This window comes from Ceratotherium simum, chromosome 1 (genome assembly GCF_057802395.1).
Source record: "Ceratotherium simum simum isolate JZ-2026a chromosome 1, ASM5780239v1, whole genome shotgun sequence".
Lineage (NCBI taxonomy): Eukaryota > Metazoa > Chordata > Mammalia > Perissodactyla > Rhinocerotidae > Ceratotherium > Ceratotherium simum.
The window spans coordinates 16261243-16281380 of NC_141900.1; the positions used below are offsets into that span (position 1 = coordinate 16261243).

At 38.6% G+C, this 20138-nt stretch overlaps 1 protein-coding gene across 1 annotated transcript in view; it reads left to right on the top strand.

The window, feature by feature from the left end:
* The first annotated feature begins 276 nt into the window (after nucleotides 1–276).
* The window catches only part of LOC101399778 (M1-specific T cell receptor beta chain-like), a 31470-nt gene continuing 11608 nt past the window's right edge, over nucleotides 277–20138 (top strand). The window contains 4 exon segments of the mRNA XM_087436216.1: nucleotides 277–322; nucleotides 431–715; nucleotides 718–746; nucleotides 14764–14827. Coding sequence (XP_087292342.1) covers nucleotides 277–322; nucleotides 431–715; nucleotides 718–746; nucleotides 14764–14827 — 424 coding nt within the window.

The following is a 20138-nucleotide window of genomic DNA, read 5'->3' on the forward strand; positions in this document are numbered from 1 at the left end:
GAATACTGTTTGGATAAATGAGTCCTCTCAGAGTTCTGTGGTGGCTGTCTGTACTGTGTGGTCTGATCTAAGGTGAGGACCTGGCACTACTGTCTTCATATAGAGTGGATGTGCTAACTGGTGGTGAGGACGCTCCTTCACAATGAGGCAAGAGAGCCATGTTCACACTCCCCAGTGGACAATTTGACTTGGTGACTCAGCCAAGCCATAGTGGTCTGAGACTCTTCTCAGCAGTGGATGCAGGCTGCCCTAGAAGAGAGTGCAGTTCATTCACACATGCTGTCACTCTTCCCAGCATTTCCTCTGGCAGTCCTTGGAGCTTGTAAGTTGTTTCCCTCCCCCAATTCCTTTCACAGATGTTCTCCAACTTTGTAATTTTTAAAAATTTGTAAGACTTTGCTCGTTACTCTCCTCCTTCACTTTTTTTCAGTGTGTGTGTATGGTGCAGGTCATCTAGAGCAACCTCAACTTTCCAGTACTAAAGAGCTGTCAGAAACAGCCCACCTGGAAAATGTGCTATCTGGTGGAACATTTTCTACGATGTCCGTATATTAGGATCAAGAAAGCCCTGGTCAAGCCGTGCAGCACCTGCTGCACATTTCATCTGACAACACTGTCACAATGGAGGCAGGCATTCCCTTGGGTAAATTTAAGGTAAACAAGACATCTGAACCTTCTACGTCTACACTCACCGTTCACACTGTAGGGAACAAAGACGAGCCACCTACTATTGTGCCTTCTGGGAGGTGCACAGTGGCAGACGTTAGAGCCATGTCAGTCAATAAATGTTCAGTGGTTCTTCGTTCATTGTTATGAACTGGGAAATCACAGTTACCACCTGTACACTTTTATGTAGTTTTGTAGATAAATGTTCATATGGGTGACTGTGTATCGAGTTGCCAAATTCTATATTTTCTCCAAGAGGAAAATTTGCATAAGTAAGTGCAAATGATCAGACTCATTTTTTTCAGGAATCTACTCTCTCCCTAACAGGCTTTCCCATGGCATCCACGTTTATTCATCTAGCTCAACCTTCCCCACATGCTCTACTTTACTTTTTGCCAAGATATGTACATCACATCATTTTCTACTAGTCAATTTGCATTACCTTGGTTTTTTTGTGATCCACCTTTCTGCTTTTATTAATAAACTGGATATTAGATTAAATGTTCTTCATTCTCCTGGAGGCTAAAATGTAACAAACACAGCATGACCTAACCACAAGCAGGGCTGACTGCATGATAATATATCAGATGCATGCCCTGGAGTGGTGATATTTTATTTTGCACAAAACTCATAAACACTACTACTTGGGCCAGCCCCGTGGTGTAGTGGTTAAGTGCGTGTCCTCTGCTGCTGGTGGCCTGGGTTCGGATCCCGGTTGCGCACTGACACACTGCTTGTCAGGCCATGCTGTGGCGGTGTCCCACATAAAGTGGAGGAAGATGGGCACGGATGTTAGCTCAGGGCCAGTCTTTCTCAGCAAAAAAAAAAACAAAACAAACAAACAAAAAAAGAGGAGGATTGGCATGGATGTTAGCTCAGGGCTGATCTTCCTCACACACAAACACTGCTACTTAAGGAGTCCGAATCAAAGTCTGCTTTGGATTGGAGTTTGAGGAGTAGTTCATTTTCTGCCTTAAGATTCCAGTCACCCAACAGGAAGTGTTTGACTAACTCCTCTGAGCCAGGTGCTGTCACAGCAGACATTACAGATCTCATCTGCTCTGTCAAGGCTGCAGGTTGCTCCTGTAGAGCCCTTTCTCCTGCTGGGTTGCCATTATCTGGCTACACACATGGTACAGCAAAGTGGTTAGGACCTAGCCCTCTTGTACAGAAAGATGCAGGTCTGACCTGAGCTCTGACACTGACTAGCTGTGCGTCAGGTTGATGGCTTCTCTAGCCCATTTCCTCACCTGTAACACAGAGGTCCTGTAGTTACCTCATGGGTTGTTGTGAGGGTTCCTGAGATGGTGCACACTAAGGGTCTGGCCCAGTGCGTGGCACATTGTCAGAGCTCAGTAAATGTTACCTGATTAAAAAAACAAAGAAACAAAATAACAACAAGCTTACATATACATACACACACACACACACACACACACACGTACCACACATCTTTGTATAGGGCTTAGCACCACATCTGTCATGGTGTGGCTGACTATTACAGTGTCGTTAAAGAGAGAATAACTAGATATGAAAAGAGTCTCATGAGTAGTCATCCCAAATTAATTTAAAGATTTTATTTATTTTATTTTTTTCCCCCCAAAGCCCCAGTAGATAGTTGTATGTCATAGCTGCACATCCTTCTAGTTGCTGTATGTGGGACTCGGCCTCAGGATGGACGGAGAAGTGGTGCCTCGATGCGCACCCGGGATCCGAACCCGGGCCACCAGCATCGCAGCGCACGCACTTAACCACCAAGCCACAGGGCCGGCCCCCAAATTAATTTAAATGTAAGTTTTCAATCATGGTTCTGTAGTCCCCGTGGCTTGCACACATTGCGGGGAAGAGTGGCCTTGTGCTTGGACCAACCACTATTGAGGGAAAGCGAAGTCCATATTTGGAGTCATTTCCTCCTCCTGCCCTTCTCCTTTACACTGAGGTGAGCTACCCCAAGGACTCTGGCAAACACACAACAAAGACAAACCAGCCAGAGGAAACCAGCCCTGTCCTAAGGGAACCTTTGCCAGTTGAATGGTGGTTTAAATTGCTGATTGATAGACACTCTGAAAGCATCTTCTAGAATGTACAGCACCTAATATAGTGGGGACTCAAGTAATGTCTGTTGAAGTGAGATGAATATTTTGATTTTCATTGTAGTGCTCACATTCCCTAGTGTGGGGGATTTTGTGTACTTGGATGCCTGAAAGATCCTGATGATTTTGGCTCAAATTATTTTCCTTCAGACCTGAAGTGGGTGAGACAAAATGGCTCTGAGTAATAGAAGCAACATTATATGACCTAATGAATGCTGAAGAAAATTCAAGAAATTCTTCAGAATCATTGTTTTCATATAACATATCTACCATCTAACTCCCCACACATCATAGTACTGTGGCAAAGTGATATCTATAACCTAGGAGTCATCTTGTAAAAATCATGATTCAAAAAATTGCGAGGCCCACCTAAAACCCATGTTGACTGTTCTGTCTTGGGGGCTCTTTTTATTCAGCCTTGAGAATGTGTTCAATGGAAAGGGCACCGCTCTGGAGTGGTCATCTCTGGACGTTGGGATCATGGATATTTTTTTCTATGTCATTTCTGTAGTCCTCAAATTGTCTAGTAGAAAACACCCATGACTTTTGAATTTTATTTTAAAATTTATTTTAAAAAAGAATTCACATTTCAAAATATTAAAACTCTCTCTGCATATTATTGAGCGCATAGAGACCACATGTGAAATTTGACCGTTAGAAAGGCCTGTAATGGGCTCTGTCTTGGTGACTTTTTCTCCCCTTTAACAACTTTTGATTTTTAGAAAACAATCCGTTGTCTCTCCTGATTCCCACGGAAACTGTCTGCCAAATTAAGAGACAATGTTCGTGCTTGGGGTGCTGAGGGTGGCTTATTGGGCTTGAATGTCTCTTTTGCCCTGAGTTGTACAGCTACGAAATAGTAACGATAGCAGTAAAAAAGGTCATTTCTTTTTTTTTTTGGCAATTTACTGAGATTTAATTTCTCATTATATTTATTTTTATTATTTTATTGAGGTCAGAGTGGTTTAGGACATTATGTAAATTGTAGGTGTATATCATTATATTTTGCTTTTGTATAGACGGCATCGTGTTCAACCCCAAATGTCTAGTTTCCATCCGTCACCATACACATGTGCCCCTTTACCCCTTTTGCCCTTCCCCCACCCCCTTCCCCTCTAGTAACCACCCATCTGTTCCTCTTTAGCTGTGTGTTTGTCTATTTTCCACATATGAGTGAAATCATGCAGTGTTCGTCTTTCCCTGACTTTTTTCGCTTAGCGTAATGCCCTCAAGGTCCGTCTGTATTGTTACAAATGGCGCTATTTCATCTTATTTTGAGGCTGAATTGTATTCTAATGTATATATATATACACCATATCTTCCTTATCCATTTATCCATTGATGGACACTTGGGTTGCTTCCAAGACTTGGCTATTGTGAATAAAGCTGAAATGCACGAAGGGGTGTATATATCTTTTCAAATTAGGGTTTCTATATTCTTTGGATAATACCCAGAAATGCAATAGAGGGATCAAAGGATATTTTTAATTTTAATTTTTTGAGAAATCTCCATACTGTATTCTATACTGGCTGCCCCCATTTGCATCCCCTGCAGCAGTGTTTGATGGTCGCCTTTGTTCCACATCCTCTCTAATACTTGTTATTGGTTGTCTTTTTAATAACAGCCAATCTGACAGGTGTGAGATGATATCTCATTCTAGTTTTGAATTGCTTTTCCCTAATAATTAGCAATGTTGCACATCTTTTCATGAGCTTGTGGGCCATCTGTCTATCTTGTTTGGCAAAATATCTGTTCATATCCTCTTCCCATTTTTTGATCAGGTGGTTCATTTTTTTGTTGTTGAGTTGTGTGAGTACTTTATATACTTCGGAAATTAAACTCTTATCTGATATATGATTTAAAAATATTTTCTCCCAGTTGGTAGGTTGTCTTTTCATTTTGTTGATGGTTTCTTTTGCCATGCAGAAACTTTTTAGTTTCATGCAGTCCCATTTTATTATTTTTTCTTTTGTTTCCCTTGCCTTAGGAGACATGGTATTCAAAAGGTTGCTGCTAAGAGCCAGCCCTGATGGCCTAGTGGTTAAGGTTCCGTGCGCTCCTCTTCGGTGGCCTGTGCTTGGGTCCTGGCTGCAGGACCACACCACTCGTCAGTAGAAATGCTATATCGGCAGCTCACATAGAAGAACTAGAAGGACCTACAATTAGAATATACAACGATGTACTGGGGCTTTGGGGAGGAAAAAAGAAAAAGAGATGAAGATTGGTAACAAACGTTAGCTCAGGGCAAATCTTTCCCAGCAAAAAAAAAAAATAATAATAAATAAATACTGCTAAGACTGCTGTCAAAAAGTGCACTGTCTATGTTTTCTTCTGGGAATTCTGGTTTCAGGTCTTAACATTTAATTCTTTAATCAATTTTGAGTTAATTTTTGCATATGGTGTAAGATAATGGCCTACTTTCATTTCTTTGCTTGTGGCTGTCAAGATTTCCCAATACCATTTACTGAAGAGATTTTCCTTTCTCCTTTGTATGTTGTATGTTGTTGACTCCTTTGTCAAAGATTAGCTGTCCAAAGATGTGTGGTTTTATTTCTGGGCTCTTAATTCCATTCCATTGATCTGGGTGTCTGTTTTTGTGCCAGTATCATGTTGTTTTGATTTCTATAGCTTTGTAGTATATTTTGAATTCAGGAGTGTCATGCTTCCATCTTTGTTCTTTCTTCTCAGGATTGCTTTGGCTATTTGGGGTCTTTTGTTGTTCCATATAAATTTTAGGATTCTTTGTTCTATTTCCTTGAAAAATGTCATTGAGATTCTGATTGGGATTGCATTGAATCTGTAGATTGCTTTATGTAATATGGACATTTTAAGTATGTTAATTCTTCTGGTATGTGAGCACAGAATATCTTTCCATTGCTTTGTGTCTTCTTCAATTTCTTTCAACAATGTCTTATAGTATTCAGTGTACAGGTTTTCACCTTCTTGGTTAAGTTTATTCCTAGGTATTTTATTCTTTTTGTTGAAACTATAAATGAAATTGTATTCTTGATTTCTCTTTCTGCTAGTTCCTTGTTAGTGCATGGAAACACAACTGAATTTTATATGTTGATTTTGCACTCTAGAAATTTGATGCTTTCATTTTTAATTTCCAATAGTTTTTTTGTGGATTCTTTAGGGTTTTCTATATATAAAATCATGTCATCCACAAAGAATGATGGTTTTACTTCTTCCTTTAAAATACGGATAATTTTTATTTCTTTTTCTTACCTAATTGCTCTGGCTAGGATTTCAGATACTATGTTGAATAAGAGTGGCAAAAGTGGGCATCTTTGTCTTGTTCCCGTTCCTGGGGGATAGCTTTCAGGTTTTCAGAATTGAGTATGTTAGCTGTGGCTTTGTCTGATATGGCCTTTATTATGTTGAGGTATTTTCCTTCTATACTCATTTTATTGAGAGTTTTTACCATAAACGTATGGTGAATCTTGTCAAATGCTTTCTCTGCATCTTTTGAGAAGATCCTGTTGTTTTTATTCTTGATTTAATTAAATTGGTGTATCACATTGATTGATTTGTGGATGTTGAACTACCCTTGTATCCCTGGAAGAAATTACACATGATCATGCTGTATTGTCCTTTTAATGTATTGTTGTATTCAACCTGCTAGTATTGTCGAGAATTTTGCATCTATGTTCACCAACAATATTGGCCTATAACTTTCCTTTTTGTGTCACCTTTAGTTGTTGTTTGTACCAGGGTAATGTTGAAATTGTAAATGACTTAGGAAGCGTCCCCCTCTCTTCGATTTTTTGGAAAAGTATGAGAAAAATAAGTATTAAATCGTCTTTGAACGTTTGGTAGAATTCACCAGAGAAGTCATCTAGCCCTGTACTTTTGTATTTGGAGGGTTTTGATTGCTGTTTAAATCTCCTTGCAAGTGATTGGTTTATTCATATTCTCTATTTGTTCTTGATTTGCTTTTGGAAGGTTATATGATTCTGGGAATTCATCCATTCTTCTAGGTTATCCAATTTGTTGGCTTATAGTGTTTCATAGTATTCTCTTATAATCCTTTGTATTTCTGTGGTATCTGTTGTAATTTATCCTCTTTCACTTTTTTAAAAAATTTTTTGTTTATTGCAGTAACATTGGTTTATAACATTGTAAAAATTTCAGGTGTACATCATTGTACTTCTATTTCTGCATAGATTACATCATGTTCACCACCAAAATACTAATTACAACCCATCACCACACACATGTACCGAATTATCCCTTTCACCCTCCTCCCTCCCCACTTCCCCTCTGGTAACCACCAATCCAATCTCTGTCTCTATGTGTTTGTTTATTGTTGTTATTATCTACTACTTAATGAAGGAAATCATATGGTATTTGACCTTCTCCCTCTGACTTATTTCACTTTGCATTATACCCTCAATGTCCATCCATGTTGTCACAAAGGGCTGGATTTCATCATTTCTTATGGCTGAGTAGTATTCCATTGTGTATATATACCACAGCTTCTTTATCCATTCGTCCCTTGATGGGCACTTAGGTTGCTTCCAAGTCTCGGCTATTGTGAACAACGCTGCAATGAACACAGGGGTGCATGTACCTTTACAAATTGGTGTTTTCAAGTTCTTTGGATAAATACCCAGCAGTGGAATAGCTAGATCATATGGTAGTTTTAACCTTGATTTTTTGAGGAATCTCCATTTTGTTTTCCATAGTGGCTGCACCAGTTCGCACTCCCACCAGCAGTGTATGAGAGTTCCCTTCTCTCCACATCCTCTCCAACACATGTTGTTTCCTGTCTTGTTAATTATAGCCATTCTGACGGGCGTGAGGTGATATCTCATTGTAGTTTTGATTTGCATTTCCCTGATAGTTAGTGATGTTGAACATCTTTTCATGTGTCTGTTGGCCATCTGTATATCTTCTTTGGAGAAATGTCTGTTCAGGTCTTTTGCCCATTTTTTAATTGGGTTGCTAGTTTTTTTGTTGTTGAGATGCATGAGTTCTTTATATATTTTGGAGATTAAGCCCTTATCAGAAGTATGGTTTGCAAATATCTTCTCCCAATTGTTAGGTTGTCTTTTCGTTTTGTTGATGGTTTCCTTTGCTGTGCAGAAGCTTTTGAGTTTGATGTAGTCCCATTTGTTTATTTTTTCTATTGTTTCTCTTGCCCGGTCAGACATGGTGCTTGAAAAGATGTTGCTAAGACCGATGTCGAAAAGCGTACTGCCTATGTTTTCTTCTAGAAGTTTCACAGTTTCAGGTTTTACATTCAAGTCTTTAATCCATTTGGAGTTAATTTTTGTGTATGGTGTAAGGTAAGGGTCTACTTTCATTTTTTTGCATATGGCTATCCAGTTTTCCCAACACCATTGGTTGAAGAGACTTTCTTTTCCCCATTGTACGTTCTTGGCTCCTTTGTCAAAGATTAGCTGTCCATAGATGTGTGGGCTTATTTCTGGGCTTTCAATTCTTTTCCATTGATCTGTGTGTCTGTTTTTGTGCCAGTACCATGCTGTTTTGGTTACTATAGCTTTGTAGTATATTTTGAAATCAGGGAGTGTGATACCTCCAGCTTTGTTCTTTTTTCTCAGGATTCCTTTAGCTATTCGGGGTCTTTTGTTGTTCCATATAAATTTTAGGATTCTTTGTTCTATTTCTGTGAAAAATGTTGTTGGAACTTTGATAAGGATTGCATTGAATCTATAGATGGCTTTAGGAAGTATGGACATCTTAACTATGTTAATTCTTCCAATCCAAGAGCACGGAATATCTTTCCATTTCTTTGTGTCTTCTTCAATTTCTTTCAGAAATGTTTTATAGTTTTCCGTGTACAGATCTTTCACCTCTTTGGTTAAGTTTATTCCTAGGTATTTTATTCTTTTTTGTTGCAATTGTAAATGGGATGGTATTCTTAATTTCTCTTTCTGCTACTTCGTTGTTAGTGTACAGAAATGCAACTGATTTTTGTATGTTGATTTTGTATCCTGCAAATTTACCTTATTCCTTTATTACTTCTAAAAGTTTTCTGGTGGATTCTTTAGGGTTTTCTATATATAAAATCATGTCATCTGCAAATAGTGACAGTTTCACTTCTTCCTTTCCAATTTGGATCCCTTTTATTTCTTTCTCTTGCCTGATTGCTCTGGCTAGGACTTCCAGTACTATGTTAAATAGGAGTGGTGACAGTGGGCATACTTGTCTGGTTCCTGTTCTTAGAGGGATAGCTTTCAGTTTTTCACCATTGAGGATGATATTAGCTGTGTGATTCTCATATATGGTCTTTATTATGTTGAGGTACTTTCCTTCTATACCCATTTTATTCAGAGTTTTTATCATAAATGGATGCTGTATCTTGTCAAATGCTTTCTCTGCATCTATTGAGATGATCATGTGATTTTTATACTTCATTTTATTAATGTGGTGTATTACATTGATTGATTTGCGAATGTTAAATCATCCCTGCATACCTGGAATAAATCCGACTTGATCATGTTGTATAATCTTTTTAACGTATTGTTGTATGCGATTTGCTAGTATTTTGTTAAGGATTTTTGCATCGATGTTCATCAGTGATATTGGCCTGTAATTTTCTTTTTTTTGTGTTGTCCTTGTCTGATACCCTGGTATCAGGGTAATGTCAGCTTCGTAGAATGAGTTAGGGAGCTTCCCCCCCGCCTCAATTTTTGGAAGAGTTTGAGAAGGATAGGTTAAGTCTTCTTTGAATGTTTGGTAGAATTCACCAGGGAAGCCGTCTGGTCCTGGACTTTTATTTTTGGGGAGGTTTTTGATTACTGTTTCGATCTCCTTACTGGTGATTGGTTTATTCAAATTCTCTACTTCTTCTTGATCCAGATTTGGAAGGTTGTATGATTCTAAGAATTTATCCATTTCTTCCAGATTGTCGAATTGGTTGGCATATAGCTTTTCATAGTATTCTCTTATAATATTTGTATTTCTGAGGTGTCTGTTGTAACCTCTCCTCTTTCATTTCTGATTTTACTTATTTGTGCCTTCTCTCTTTTTTTCTTGGTGAGCCTAGCTAAAGGTTTGTCAATTTTGTTGATCTTTTCAAAGAACAAGCTCTTGGTTTTATTAATTTTTTCTATTGTTTTTTTGGTCGCTATTTCAGTTATTTCTTCTCTGATTTTTATGATTTCCCTTCTTCTACTGATTTTGGGCTTGGCTTGTTCTTCTTTTTCCAGTTCCTTTAGGTGCATTGTTAGATTGTTTATTTGAGATTTTTCTTGTTTGTTGAGATAGGCCTGTATCGCTATAAACTTCCCTCTTAGAACCGCTTTTGCTGTATCCCATAAATTCTGGCATGTCGTATTTTCATTTTCATCTCTCTCCAGGTATTTTTTGATTTCTTCTTTGATTTCTTCATTGACCCAGTCGTTGTTCAGTAGCATTTTGTTTAATCTCCACATATTTGTGGCTTTTCTGATTTTCTTCCTATAGTTGATTTCTAGTTTCATACCGTTGTGGTCAGAAAAGATGCTTGGTATTATTTCAATCTTCTTAAATTTATGGAGACTTGTTTTGTGGCCTAAGATGTGATTAATCCTGGAGAATGTTCCACGTGCATTTGAAAAGAACGTGTATTCTTCAGTTTTTGGATGGAATGCTCTGTATATATCTACTAGGTCCATCTGTTCTAGTCTGTCATTTAAGGCCAATGTTTCCTTATTGATCTTCTGTTTGGATGATCTATCCGTTGGTGTAAGTGGAGTGTTAAAGTCCCCTACTATTATTGTGTTACTGTCTATTTCTGTTTTTATGTCTGTTAATAATTGCTTTATATATTTAGGTGCACCTACATTGGGTGCATAGATATTTACAAGTGTTATATCCTCTTGTTGGATTGTTCCCTTGATCATTATGTAATGCCCTTCTTTGTCTCTTTATACGGTTTTTGTTTTAAAGTCTATTTTGTCTGATATGAGTACTGCTACCCCAGCTTTCTTTTCATTGCCATTTGCGTGGAGTATCTTTTTCCATCCCTTCACTTTCGGTTTGTGAGTGTCTTTAGGTCTGAAGTGTGTCTCTTGTATGCAGCATATATATGGGTCTTGTTTTTTTATCCAATAAGCCACCCTATGCCTTTTAATTGGAGCATTTAGTCCATTGATGTTTAAAGTAGCTATTGATAAGTATGTACTTACTGCCATTTTTTAACTTTTTTTTTTTCGCAGTGTTTTAGTAGTCCTTCTCTGTTTCTTTCTTCTTCTATACAGAATTGATGGTCACTTTAGTTTGACCTCTGTCTGAAAGCTGTACTCTTTAACTCCCCTCCTCCCTCATGTTTTTGATATCATATCTAACCTCTTTTTTGTGCATTTGTATATGTTCTAATCATGGAAATAGATAATTTTTCGTATTTGTGGTCTTCTCTTTTCCCCTTAAATCAGTCCCTTTAACATTTCTTGTAGCACTGGTTTCTTGGTGACAAACTCCTTTAATTTTTGCTTATCTGGGAAATTTTTGATCTCTCCTTCCATTTTTAATGATAACCTTGCTGGGTAGAGTATTCTTGGCTGTAAGTTTTTTCCTTTTAGCACTTTAAATATATCTTGCCAGTCTCTTCTAGCCTGTAAGGTTTCTGCTGAGAAGTCATCTGAAAACTTTATGGGGTTTCCTTTGTATGTAACTTGACATTCTCTTGCGGCTTTTAGGATTCTCTCTTTATCTTTAATTCTGGACATTTTGATTACGATGTGTCTTGGTGTAGGCCTCTTTGGGTTTATCTTGTTTGGGGCTCTCTGTGCTTCCTGTACCTGGATGTCTGTTTCCTTCCTTAGGTTAGGGAAGTTTTCATCTATTATTTCTTGAAACAGATTCTCTGCCCCCTTGTCTTGCTCTTCTCCTTCCGGGACACCTATAACACGGATGTTAGTGCGCTTGATGTTGTCCCAGAGGTCCCTTAGACTGTCCTCACTCTTTTTAATTCTTTTCTCTTTTACCTGTTCAGCTTGGGTAATTTCTTCTAGTCTTTCTTCCAGCTCACAGATCTGTTCTTCTGTATCCTCTACTCTGCTTTTGAGTCCCTCTAATGAATTTTTCATTTCCAGTATTGTATTCTTCATTTCTGCTTGGTTCTTTTTTATATCTTCCATTTCTTTGTTGACATTCTCACTGAGTTCATCTATTCTTCTCCCCAGATCAGCGAGCATCCTTAACACTCTTAGTTTGAACTCTCTGTTGGGTAGGTTGCTCATTTCTGTTTCACTTAGTTCCTTTTCTGGGGTTTTGTCCTGTTCCATTACTTGGAATGTATTCTTTTGCCTCCTCATTTTGCCTCTTTCCCTGTGCTTGTGTCTACGTATTAGGTAGGTCAGCTACGTCTCCTGCTCTTGGATAGGTGACCTTATATAAGTGATGGCTTAGGAGGCTTCCAGTGTGCTTCTCTCAGTTCTCAATGTTCCAGGGGTGACCCCTATGTGGGCTACATGTGCCCTTCTGTTGTGGCCTGTTTGCTCTCCCTGTAGGCGCCCAGGGAGGCTGAGTTATGCTCCTGGCCAGCTGTTGTAATGCTCAGCTGCTTGTAGTTGTTGTGGGCCCTTCAGTCTCTTTATCAGGTGTGGGGAGCCCCAGCACAGTTGGCTGCAAGTTCTAATACCACATTTGTGTTGCAGTATTTCTTTTAAGTGAGTAGGCCCCCAGCGTGGCAGGTTGTTAGGCTCAGGGCCTTACAATTGCTGTAAGCCTCTAGCCTATTAGGTCTCTTGTCAGCTCTCTGAGGATTGCAGCTGGGTGGGGCTGGCCTCAGGCACAGGAGCACCCAATTGTTTCAGGCTTGGAAGGTGGGGCAAACCCCCTATGTGGGTCTTTGAGAAGCACAAGTCTTCTGCAGCTGACAAGCCCTGCTGCCCACAGGTCCACACACACAGTCAACACAGTCCTGCCCCGTGTGTGCGCCCCGACCTCCCCAAGTGGACCCACTCTCTCCACGGCGGGAGCCCCACATACTCTGCAATCGCCCCACACTCTCCACCCGCTCCTTGTGCACACCCTGCCCCTCTCAAGTCAGCTCAGTTGCCAGGCTGCAGAGAATCCAGTCACCAATCTATGCAGGCCCACAAGTTGCCGGAGGGCTTGTTGTTGGGTGGGGCCAGTCTCTAGGGTGGGCTGCCTGCCCTGGCTGAGCTGAATTAAATCGGTGCTCTAGCGAGTGGGGCAGACCCTGGGCTAGCAGGCCTCAGGGAGAACTCCAATGGAGTCTGTGTCAGCACGCCCACACCAGGCCACAACAATGGCCGCCGCCAATGTCCCAGTCCCTGGAGAGGTCTCACGCCTCACCGAGATGCACTCAGGGCCTATTAGGGTGAGTCTCTTGTCGCCAAAGCACTGTGCACCTTTCTTTCTGGTGATTTTAGGATGCTTTCTGACACGGGTGAGTTTGCGTGCGGGCCCTTTAAGACCGGGTTTTAGTTTCTTTGTGAACCGGGTTTTCTGGGGGTACTCCCCAATGCTTTAGTAGCAGGCAAAGTCAGATATTATGCCGCTGGTCTCGATTGTGCTGGGTCCACAAAATGCCCACAGCAGGGGCGCTCCCCAGCTCAGGACCCCGCGCCTCCAGGGAGGGCTGTGGACCTGTGGGCTGCTCCCGGCGGCCGTGAGGCACTGCGGCTTGTGAAGGCGGCGTTTTTCCTCTCCACAAGGGAGTCTCTGCCTCTTCCACCTCAGTTAGATTGTCCGTTGTTGCAGGAGTTCCTCTTATCCAGTTTTCAGTTCTGTCTCAGGGGTAATTTTTCCACAAGTAGTTGTAAATTGGCTGTGTCCACGGGAGGAGGTGAGTTCCGAGTCTGCCTACGCCGCCATCTTGACTCCGCCCTCCTCCTCTTTCATTTTTAATTTTATTTATTTGAGACTTCTCCCTTTTGCTTTTAGTGAGCCTAGCAAAGATTTGTCAATTTTGTTTATCTTTCCAAGGACCTGGCTCTTATTTTCAATGATCCTTTCCATTTTCTTTTTAGTCTATTTCATTTATTTCCTCACTAATTTTTGCTTTTTCTTTCCTTCTACTGATTTTGGGCTTCATACGTTCTTTTTTTTAACTAGTTCCCATAGATGTAATGTTAAATTGTTTATTTGAGATTTTCCTGTTTTTACAGGTAGGCCTGTGTTGCTGTAAACTTTCCTCTTAGTATCATTTTTACTGCATCCCATAGATTTTGGTATGCTGTGTTTCATTTTCCTTTGAATTTAGGTAATTTTCAATTTCTTTTTTGATTTCTTCATTGATCCAATAGTTATTCAGTAGCATATTTGTGTCTTTTCTAGCTTTTTTCTGACAGTTGATTTCTAGTTACACATCTTGTGATCACAAAAGATGCTTGATATGTTTTCAATTTTAATTCAAATAAACAATCTATTATTTCATAGGAGATAGAATTCTACAAATCTCTTCTTTTATTCCAGGAAAATAATGTCATCACCGAAATTATTTTCTCATTTGGCGTTACCAGGTAAAGAATTATATTGCCAAATGGTAAAGGTGCTTTTAATAAAAACGAAGAAATTTCTTCACATTCTCAAGTACGTTTGCATTGGCATATTTCCACTTCAGTTACTGAAGAGTTTCTTCCTTTCATAAATACATTCCCAAATTGCTAATGAAGCAACCCTTGTAATTTCGAGAACAAAAGGGCATTTGCTTTGATGTAATCTGTGAGCAGTTTCAACACAATTGAACACCTGGAAATAAAAAAAAATGTTAATTCACTGTGTTCTTTTCCTAGGAATTTAGAAAAGTAGTTGGTTGACCAGTTGGGCCTGATCTTTTCTTTTTCTACTCTTGTTCTTTCCATTTTAAATCAATGATTTTCAATGATTAGTGCCTTGTTGGAAAACAGGCGTTTTGGTCAATTTATCTGAGGAAAACTTATAAAATATCTGATGCCCCAAAACTTATATTCAAGGACTTCCAAAGGAACCCAGGAGATCAAATTGCCAGTACACAGTGTTTTAACTGCTAGTTACAACATGAAGCTCAGGAGGAGGCTGAGTTTTTGTAGAAGGTGTAACCAGTGTGACAGATCAAATTGGATCAAGATATTTGGAAAAGGGACTAAGCTCATAGTAACTCCCTCTGGTAAGTAACATTTTTCTATTTTTACCCTAGTAATGAAAAACTAATAATGCTTTTTAGAAAAATGTTTAGAATCACTGTTATCTGACTGCCACATACTTGGCCTCAGTATATGAACAGCAAGTTTGCAGCCTCTAGTCACTATATATGAAAATAAAACTACTTCATAAATTGTTTGTTCACATCCCTGCTTGTAAGCAGATTGAAATTCTTCTTTTAGAATATGCATACACACAGATGATCAGGTAAGGCTAAAAATTATGATATTTTTTGGACCATATCTGTAAACCTTGTTATAAGTTATTGGGTGAAGATACTTTTCTTGTAGACAGTCTTTAAGGTGAGAGACACATTTATTATTTACTTCTCTTCTATATATTGAGATAAAACACAGTGCTCTTTTCTCACAATTACCTGCAAAACCTATGTTACTGGTTTTCCTCTCATCCCTCACAGCAGTGCAAAACATTAATTCTTAAAGTAAATGACTATAGAACATTGATAAATCTCACTTCTTATTACTCTAGCTTCTTAGAGATAGGCAAGATCAGTCACAATTTATGCTATTACAAATCTTGACAAATTGCCTAGAGATGGGCCCATTTAAGGGAATTTGTAAGCTCCATAGTCATTCCAGCTCCAAAGTCCATGAAAAGAGTCTGCATGGTTTTACGTCCTCTTTTGGTCCTTCATTCTGTCAGCAGTATTCATTGATGGCAGTTTCTGTGTTGGCTACTGGACATAAATGGGAGAAGAAGATAAAGATAGAATAAGTCCCATATTCCAAAAGCTTCTAGCCTAGTGGATAAGTGTTCTAACTCCAACCAGATCCTTGGAGGCCATTCTCCACCTGATGTAGCTAGGGGGATATTAACAAGAATTACCTAGTTAGACCACTTATGAGTCCCTAAGGGGTGGAGATGTTAGGTCCATTTGGTATTTCTGTATTGAAAGATTTGTAATGAAGTTTAGCTATTTTATTTTCTAAAAATAACCAATGGGGAAAAATGAACAAAAATTGCTAAACTTGTCATTTAGTCAGAGGATGATTAACAGCAGGTATTAAAATATTTAACTGGGCAGCCATATTCAAGAATGTTACAAGATGGGTTTGTTTTTTTCCTAAGTTCTGTCCACTAAATTTGCTCAGTCCTCATTTGCCTTAAAGAAGAAATTTTGCCTGAATGAGGGAGAATACCTCACTAGTATATTCTCAGCTTACTAGACCTATTGAAATGAAAGTTTTCAAAGAATTTTCACAATTTGATAAAGCATTGAAAAAAATGAAAGAAATTATGTATTTTGTTTTCCTTAGTGGTTGTGGTCATATAAAAAAAGAATTCATAGGTTGAAAAGCAAATTTCTAGTCTTTTATTTTCCCTCTGAGTATGTACATACAATTCATGTAAATTATAGCAATCAAATTAAATAACAGTGACATAGAAATAATTCATATGGGTCCTGAAAAGTTTTTAGGAGAGTGTGGTCCAGGGAAAAATATGGACTTTGATTCTGGGTCTATCGTTTTTGTAAAGTCATCGTTTAGCAAATAAATTTTGATTCACACATCATTGCTCTACTAAAATTATAAAAATAATACTTCCCCATTATGAAAAAAATTGGAAAACAAAAAATAAAGAAAAAATTAAAATTTTATATCAACACATATCTCTGTTAACTTTTTATGTTTCCATCCATTCGTTCTGCCTATGCCAAGACCATCTCAGTGAATGCTGTGAATATTAAATGAAACTAAGTAAGGAAATTACCAGCATGGTCAGTGATAAAAATGTCAATTCTCTAGAATTCAAATTACCACCACTGGAATTCCTCATGAAATCAGGAGTACAGATAACTATATTAATTACCCTCTAGTCTCCAGGTCACATAAGGACAAATGGTCAGTATTTGGAAAAAAGTTTCAATTTCTAAGACTAATTGCTACTTGCTTCTAAAAAGGATTAGAATATAATAAGCATTCTCTCAAACATTATTAGCCTGAATATGAGGTGATCTCTCATTTTCCAGTAGAACTATCTGGAAGAAAAAACAGAAGCTTTTGCAAATTGAATGTACTAATTTATAGTGATATAGATAAAAGTCAAATACCCAATTATATGTAATTTCCTAATTGGATTATAGCTACAAAGTTAAAAATTATATCAATACAAATATCAGTTGAGAAATATTGCTCTTTTTGCCCTCACATTTCATTAAAACTTTTGTTCAGAATCTTCACACACATCTGAAACATCTACCTTAGAGGAACTTTCTAGGTCATCTTAGGGTCCGAGTGTCTGTTCTGGGATCCCCATAGGATGATGTCACTGGATACTTAATCTAAAGAGACAATTATCCATTTGTAAAATAAAAAGAAAGCATTTTTTTTCATTTATTCTGTTATATTATAAATGTGCATCATAAGCATAAACTGTAGAAACTTTATTTCCAAGTAATATTTACCAAATCCTTGTTAAATTTCTTTATTTTCTTTTACCAGTGCTAGCTCCAAAACGAGCATTAATTGAGTTCGTTTCAGGTGGAGATCTTGTCCAAGTAGTATTTTTTGATCACAGCAGAGTATTAGAAGAGCATCTTTAATATGAGAAGTTACACAAGGACTGAAACATAAGGGAACTCCTGTTTTTGAAGGATAATTTTAAGAAAGAAAGCTTCACCTTATGTTCTGGCACTTTCAGTCTGTTTGAATTCTGCATGTTTTGTGTCTATATCACAGAGCTAGGATTTGCAAATATATTCCCCCACCTCTCATGCCATACTCGAGGTAGACCTGATGAAACTATCACCTGCTGGGGTAGAAAAAGAAACAATATAATGCACAAATTATTTGTCATTTATTTCAACTGCCTGTTTCCAAAATCTATTTGAGAAGACCTAAAATCAAATACACAACTACAGGCGTATCTCATTTTCTTGTGCTCTGCTTTATTGTACTTCATAGATATTGCATTTTTTAAAAATCGAAGGTTTCTGGCAACCCTGTGTTGAGCAAGTCTATAAACATCATTTTTCCCACAGCATTTACTCAGTTCATTTCTCTGTGTCACATTTTGGAAATTCTCGCAATATTTCAAGACTTTTCATTATTATTATATTTGTTACCGTCATCTGTGATCAGTGATTTTTGATGTTACTATTGCTTTGGGGCGTCATGAACCAGGCCCATATATGATGGTGAAGTTAATCAATCAATGTTGTGTGTGTTCTCACTGCTCCACCTACTGTTTCCCCATCTCTCTCCCTCTCCTTGGGCCTCTGTATTCCCTGAGACACAACCATATTGAACTTAGGCTAACTAATAACTCTATAGTGACCTCTAAGTGTTCAAGTGAAGGGAAAAGCTGTGCGCCCCTCATTTTAAATTAAAGGCTAGATATGAGTCAGCTTAGTGAGGAAGGCATATTGAAAGCTGAGATAGGCCAAAAGCTAGGCCTCTTGTGCCAGTTAGCCAAGTTGTGAATGCAAAGGAAAAGTTCTTGAAGGAAATGGAAAGTGCTACCCTAGTGAACACAAGAACGATAAGAAAGCGAAACAGCTTTATTGCTGCTGTGGAGAAAGTATCAGCACTCTGGATAGAAGATCAAACCAGCGGCAACATTCCCATAAGCCAAAGTCTAATCTGGAGCAAGCCCCTAACTCTCTTCAATTCTATGAAGGCTGAGAGAGGTGAGGAAGTTGCAGAGGAAAAGTTGAAGCTAACCGAGGTTGGTTCATGAGGTTTAAGGAAAGAAGCCATCTCCATAACATAAAAGTGCAAGGTGAAGCAGAAAGTGCTGATGTAGAAGCTGCAGCAAGTTATCTAGAAGATCTAGCTAAGATAATCCATGAAGGTGGCTGCACCAAACAACACATTTTCAATGTAGATGAAACAGCCTTATGTTGGAAGAAGATGCCATCTAGCACTCTCATAGTTAGAGAGGAGAATTCAGTGCCTGGCTTCAAAGATTCAAAGGGCAGGCTGACTCTCTTGTTAGGAGCTAATGCAGCTGGTGACTTTACGTTGAAGCCAATGCTCACTTACCATTCCGAAAATCCTAGGTCCCTTAAGAATTATGCTAAACCTACTCTGCCTGTGCTCTATAAATGGAACAGCAAAGCCTGGGTGAGAACACATCTATTTGCAACATGGTTAACTGAATACTTTAAGCCCACTTTCGATACCTATTGTTCAGAAAGGAAGATTCCTTTTCAAGTATTACTGCTCATTGAAAATGCACCTGGTCACCCAAGAGGTCTGATGGAGATGTACAATGAGATTCATCTTGTTTTCATGCCTGCTAGCACAACATCCATTTTGTAGCCATGGATCAAGGGGTAATTTTGACTTTTAAGTCTTATTATTTAAGAAATACATTTCACAATGTTATAGCTGCCATAGATAGTGATTCTTCTGATGGATCTTGGCAAAGTAAATTGAAAACCTTCTGGAAAGGATTCACCATTCTAGATGCCATTAAAAACATTCATGATTCATGGGAAGAGGTCAAAATATCAACATTAACCGGAGTTTGGAAGAGGTTGATTCCAACCTTTATGGATGACTATGAGGGGTTCAAGACTTTAGTGGAGGAAATAACTGCAGACATGGTCGAAGTAGCAAGAGAACCAGAATTAGAAGTGGACCTTGAAGATGTGACTGAATTTCAGTAATCTCATGATAAAACTTTAATAAATGAGGAGTTGCTTCTTATGAATGAGCAAAGAAACTGTTTTCCTGGAATGGAATCTCTTCCTCGTGAAGATGCTAAGAATATTGTTGAAATGTCAATAAAGGATTTAGAATATTACATAAACCTAGTTGATGAAGCTTTGAGATGATTGACTCTAATTTTGAAAGAAGTTCTGCTGTGGGTAAAATGCTATCAAACAGCATCACGTGCTACAGAGAAATTGGTTGTAAAAGGAAGAATCAATTGATACTGCAAACTGCATTGTTGTCTTATTTTAAGAAATTGCCACAGCCAAACCAACCTTTAGCAACCACCACCCTGATCAGTCAGCAGCCATCAACATCAAGGCCATACCCTCCACCAGCAAAAAGATGACAACTTGCTGAAGGCTCAGATGTTCAGCATTCCTAAGCAATAAAGTATTTTTCTTTTCTGAAAAGATTCACCCTCAGCTAACATCTCTCCAATCTTCCTCTATTTTGTATGTGGGTCACTGCCAGAGCATTGGCCAGGGCCACTGATGAGTTGTGTAGGTCCACACCCAGGAACTGATCCCAGGTGGCTGAAGCAGAGCGTGCCGAACTTAACCACTAGGCTTGGGGCCGGCCCTTGGAGTTTTTTTA